This window comes from Octodon degus, unplaced genomic scaffold, assembly GCF_000260255.1.
Source record: "Octodon degus isolate 3935 unplaced genomic scaffold, OctDeg1.0 scaffold00001, whole genome shotgun sequence".
In the NCBI taxonomy this organism is placed as follows: Eukaryota; Metazoa; Chordata; class Mammalia; order Rodentia; family Octodontidae; genus Octodon; species Octodon degus.
The window spans coordinates 38,343,420-38,348,693 of NW_004524577.1; the positions used below are offsets into that span (position 1 = coordinate 38,343,420).

Below are 5,274 nucleotides of genomic sequence, written 5' to 3' on the forward strand. Positions count from 1 at the left end.
AATCCCCTGATAAAGCCAGGCTGCATTTGGAGAAACGTGAATGAGTTTGAGACAGGGACAATATACATGACAAGGTGACTTATTTAGGGGATGTGGGAGAAAAACCAAGAAATGTCTGGTGTTTTGCTTTGGTGGTTTGGCTAGGTAGGTTTTGGGGTCCTTGACTTGAGATTCAGAAGTGAAAAGGAATGGGGGGAAATAATTTTTTAAGATGATGAATTTATAGTTGCAGAAACTAAAGATATCTAGTAGTTGGAGAACCTACCAATATCTCTTTAATTATTGTAAAAGTCTTTCATAAATTAATTTTTATTTGTATTTATTTATTTTTTATATAATAGTTCAGGCCGGCCTTGAACTCACTATAGAGCACAGACTGACCTCGAACTCAGTGGCAGTCCTGCCTCAGCCTCCTGCGTACTGGGACTACAGGCGGTGCCTCCATGCCCAGATCGCCTCTTGTGAATTAAATTCTCCACGTTAGAGCCGGAGCATTCCTTTAAGATAAAAGCCAGGCCATGCTGTTTTCTTTCCCACTTTCCAGCGCCTTCATTTACCCCAGGGACTTCTTGGTTCATTAGGATAAACTCTCAGCTCCTTAACCTGGCTGACAAAGGCTTACTAAGTATCTGCAGTTTTTATCTCTCGTCTATCTCGCATCCTGTTCTCAAATCATTGTTTTCAGATTCCTCAAATATGTTGTGATGCCCCTTTGTACTGTGATTATTTTTGTTTGGTTGGTTTGGGGGGTGATGGGGCTGACCCAGAGCCTCACATACCCACTGTGATTTTATACACATGTGGTCCCTTGACCTGAACAGTTCTTCCTCCCTTTCTCATCAGGCATCTTTTTTCTTTCTTTTTAAAAAAACATTTAAAATCATGTATTTTTGTTTGTTTGTTTGTTTGTTTATTTATTTATTTGGTACAGGGTCTCGCTACACAGCTTGGACTTGTAGTGATCCTCCTGTCTCAGCCTCCCCAGCACTGGAATTACAGACATGCACCACCACACCTGGTTTCGGGGGCTGGGACAGCATGCAGTGCCGGGAATCAAACCCAAGTTCTTGCGCTTGCCAGGCAGGCGCTTAGACCACTGAGCTAGCTCCCTGGTCTTCTCTTCTTTTTCAAATTCATCTTTCACTTCTCAGGATTACTGGGAGTCTCTCTTAGTAGCCATCCTAATGACCTGGCTCAGCTACTCATCCTAAGTAACTTACAGTTTCCACTGCACAAGGAAGGCATATGTACAGCAGACAGTGTCCAAGGAAGGCGCAGTGTCTTCTGCTGGACTGACAGCTCTCAAATGAAGAGAACTGTCCTTGGTAACTCGCAGTCCTTAGCAGCCAACAATGCTGAGCACTTTCAGTTTTGTACACCCTGTTTTAAAGCTTTGCATTATCTCATTTGATTATTACTTGTATTTTCCTTTTATAGAAAGGGAGATTGATCTAGATATACTTAAATAACTTTTCCAAAATCATACTCGTAAGAGGCCAAGCTAAGAATCGAACTCAAGTAATCACTGCCAGGTACTGAACACTTTCCAGCCAGCAAATGATGAAACCTGTGTGTTATCTTGATATACTTCGTCTTGTACGCTGCCGTCCATCTGTTACAGAATAAAACGAGATAGGAATAAGACACAGAAGGTTATAAGATAGACCTGTACATTCAGCAGGTATTTAATTCTGACAGAGCACCTCTTCTGTGGTCTCTTAACAGGTATACGCTGCTCCTCTTTCCTGAGATACATCTGTGGGAAGGGGACAAAGCCTCCTCCCCACCCTCTTTGGAGGATGATAGTGACCCTAGCAGATTCTACTAATCTACTCCCTTTTGTCTACATAGTGGATACATTGTTTGTCTTACATAATTTTATATTAGTGGCAGGGGTTAGGAGGGAAATTGGGCGATAACCTAATATTATGAGCTACATCTGCTCTGATTATAAACCATCTCTTAAGTTGGAGTTCTATTATTACGGGTAATGGTATTTATTATATGCCAGTTTTTACCAGTTTCAATTTTAAAGAATGACTTTATCCTTATTCTGAAGTTCTGCCTTGTTTGAAGCATGCAGATCCCCCCCTCCACATGCACTGACTCTACACTGAAATATTGGTGAACTTCCGGTACATTTGGGTGTCATATTATTTCATCCTCTTGCTGGACCTCATAGGTGGTGAACTTTCGTATCGCCTTTGCATTATAGGTTCATGAGAGAAGTGTCCAGTCAGATTTCCTGCTGAGTATCCTGAAAGAAATTCTCCAGAAGCGTTCTGATCTGCACTTGATTCTGATGAGTGCCACTGTAGACAGTGAAAAGTTTTCTACGTATTTCACACATTGTCCCATTCTCAGAATTTCCGGAAGAAGTTTCCCCGTTGAGGTGAGTTGTTAGCACACTGAGCTACATTCACCCCAGTTTCCCCAGGAGACAGGTGCTTAGACTCTGAGCCCGGAACGAGTCCTAGCATTCCGTGTATCAAGAGAGGACCTGGAGATGGCCAGGGGGTCGCATACCCGGCGCTGCTGTGCCCGCAGGTTGGTGGGGTAGGCCGTTAGTAGTTGTGACAGCAGAGCTCGGTGGGGGGCGACGGCGCGCTCATGCCAGAGTCGGGATATCCAGATTGAGAGTGGCTGCCTGGCAGGAGGGCGACCTTTCTCACCCGCCCTCACGTGGAGGGCAGGGCCTCAAAGCTTTCTATCGTTAATGCTTTTTAGTTCAGTATACTGTTGTTTTTTTCTTTCTTTTTTTTTTTTTTTTGTGGAACTGGGGATTGAACTCAGACCCTTGCGCTTGCCAGGGAAGCGCTTATTCCACTGAGCCATCTCCCCGGTCCTTACTGTTGTATTTTCTTAAGACCACAATGTAGTTTCTCCTGAGTCTTTAGCAGCAGGCCCACTTATGTCAACCAGGTTCTTCACTTCTGAAAGAATACTAAAAAAGTTTTCTCTTAATCTTCTAAATTAGTTAGGCATCATTCAAAAAACATTAATTCCCTGTTCTCTTTAAAGTAATACTTACTGAAATGAATTTGGGCTTGTCTACTTACATGCCTCACTCTATGTAGGTTTTTCATCTGGAAGATATAATAGAAGAAACAGGATTTGTACTCGAGAAAGACTCAGAATATTGTCAGAAATTTCTGGAGGAAGAAGAAGAAATAACCATTAATATTACAAGCAAAGCTGGAGGAATAAAGATTCAGGTAAAAAAGAAAATACTAGCAGTATCATCTGTAACCTACCACAAGAGCTTGTTGGGTTTTTCTTATCAAGTTTATTGGTACAGGGCTGGCGAGATGGCTCGGTGGTCTAGGGCACCTACTTGAAACAAGCTTGGCAAAGCACAGGGACCTCGGTTCGATCCTCCAGCACCACATGCCAGCCGCGCCCCCTGGTGGGCTGAGCTGGCCACACACACACACACACACAATAAATAAATGTAATAAATAAAAATAAATAAATATTAAAAAAAAAAAAAAAAGTTTATTGGTACAATTTAGTGAGACATAATGACCACATTCACCTCAGGGAATTTGTACCTATACATGGTATATAACCTGGTCCCTTTTTCCCCCAACTCCCTCCCCTCCCTTCAACACTTCTTCCTCTCCCCGTTTACATAAGTTTTGTTTCCATTTCATCCTTCTTTTACTGTTTTCTTTTCCCCGCCTTTCCTCCCTTCCCCTTCTACCCTCCCAAGTTCCCCTTTGTTCTGAACAGTTTCTTCTGTTTCACAGTATATTTTATTCGCTTTGGTCCTTATTTCCCCTTGTGCATCACCTTAGAGACAGTGCAATGTGTACACACATGTGAGCAGTTTATTTCACTTGAGAGTATGGTCTCAACGAGCATCCAGTTGCTTAGAAATGTTTCAAGTTTGTCCTTCTTTATAGCTGAGTAGTACTCCATTGTATAAAAACCCACATCTTTTTTGTCCATTCAGCTGATGAGCATTTGAGTTGTTGACAAGATCTGGCTGTTACAAACTGTGCTGCTATAAACATGGGTGTGCGTGTGTCGCTGTGATGTTTTTAATTCTTATGGGATGATACCCAGAGAGGGAATAGCTGGGTCAAATGGGATCTCAGTTGTAGTGTTTTGAGGAATCTCCACAGTGGTTTTACCACTGTGGAGGTAAGCTGTTGCCAGTGTACACTCCCACCCACAGTGGAGAAGAGTTCCTTTATCCCCACATCTGCATGTGGTGTTGGTTAATTTCTTGGTACTAGTCATGATTTCTAGAGCCAGATGAAATCTCAGTGTTGTTTCAGTTTGCATCTCAAATGGTGGTAGTATTTTTAATCTTTCACAAAAGCTATCTATAGCCTAAGTGCTTACAAAAAATTAAAACCATGACCCTTTGTTTAATCAGATATTAATATTACAGAATACTGTAATTTTCCTTTTTTAAAAAAATTTATTTGGTGGGGCTGGTGAGATGGCTCAGTGGTCTAAAGTACCTACTTAGAACAAGCTTAGCAAAGCACAGGTACCACGGTTCCATCCCCCAGCACCACATGCCAGCCAGCCCGCCCCCTGGTGGGCTGAGCTGGCCACACATAAATAAAAATAAAAATAATTTAAAAAAATAAATAAATAAAAAAATTAAAAAAATAAAATTTATTTGGTTCGGCATCTCATTATGCAGCTCAAACTCGTCATGATCCTCCTGTCTTAACCTCCCCATCTCTGGGGTTATAGGCATGCACCACCACACCCGGAATTAGTGGCCAGCTCAGCACACCGGGGTCCAGGGCCAGTGTGGCAAGTGGTGTCAGGGATTGAACCCCAGTCCCTGCACTTGCCTGTGCAGGTGCTTGGTCTGCTGACCTATTTCACCAGCGCTTAATACTGTAATTTTCAGTGTAGAGTTTTTTTCTTCCTTTGTTAGATTGATTCCTAAGTAATTCATTTTTTAGGTGCTATTGTGAAAGGTGCTTCCCTAATTTCTTCTCAGTTCATTTGTTATTAGTGTATAGAATGCTATTGATTTGGGGGTGTTGACTAGCCATCGACACTACTGAATTTGGTTATTAAATGTAGAAATCTTTGGTGGAACTTTTGTATCTTTTATGTAGAGTATCATATCTTCCACAAATAATAATTCAACTTCTTCCTTTTCTGTCCTTACTCCTTTTTTTCTTTCTTTCTTTCTTTCTTTCTTTCTTTCTTTCTTTCTTTCTTTTTTTCTTTTTCTGGTCTAATTGCTCTGGCTTGTGTTTCCACAACTGTATTAAATAGGGGTGGTAACAGTGGACAGCT

General features: G+C 41.7%; 1 protein-coding gene across 1 annotated transcript in view; it reads left to right on the plus strand.

The window, feature by feature from the left end:
- Nucleotides 1–5,274, plus strand: part of Dhx29 (DExH-box helicase 29) — a 57,649-nt gene that overhangs the window by 32,789 nt on the left and 19,586 nt on the right. The window contains exons 13-14 of the mRNA XM_004623223.2: nucleotides 2,216–2,392; nucleotides 3,078–3,215. Coding sequence (XP_004623280.1) covers nucleotides 2,216–2,392; nucleotides 3,078–3,215 — 315 coding nt within the window. The remainder of the gene's footprint in view (nucleotides 1–2,215; nucleotides 2,393–3,077; nucleotides 3,216–5,274) is intronic.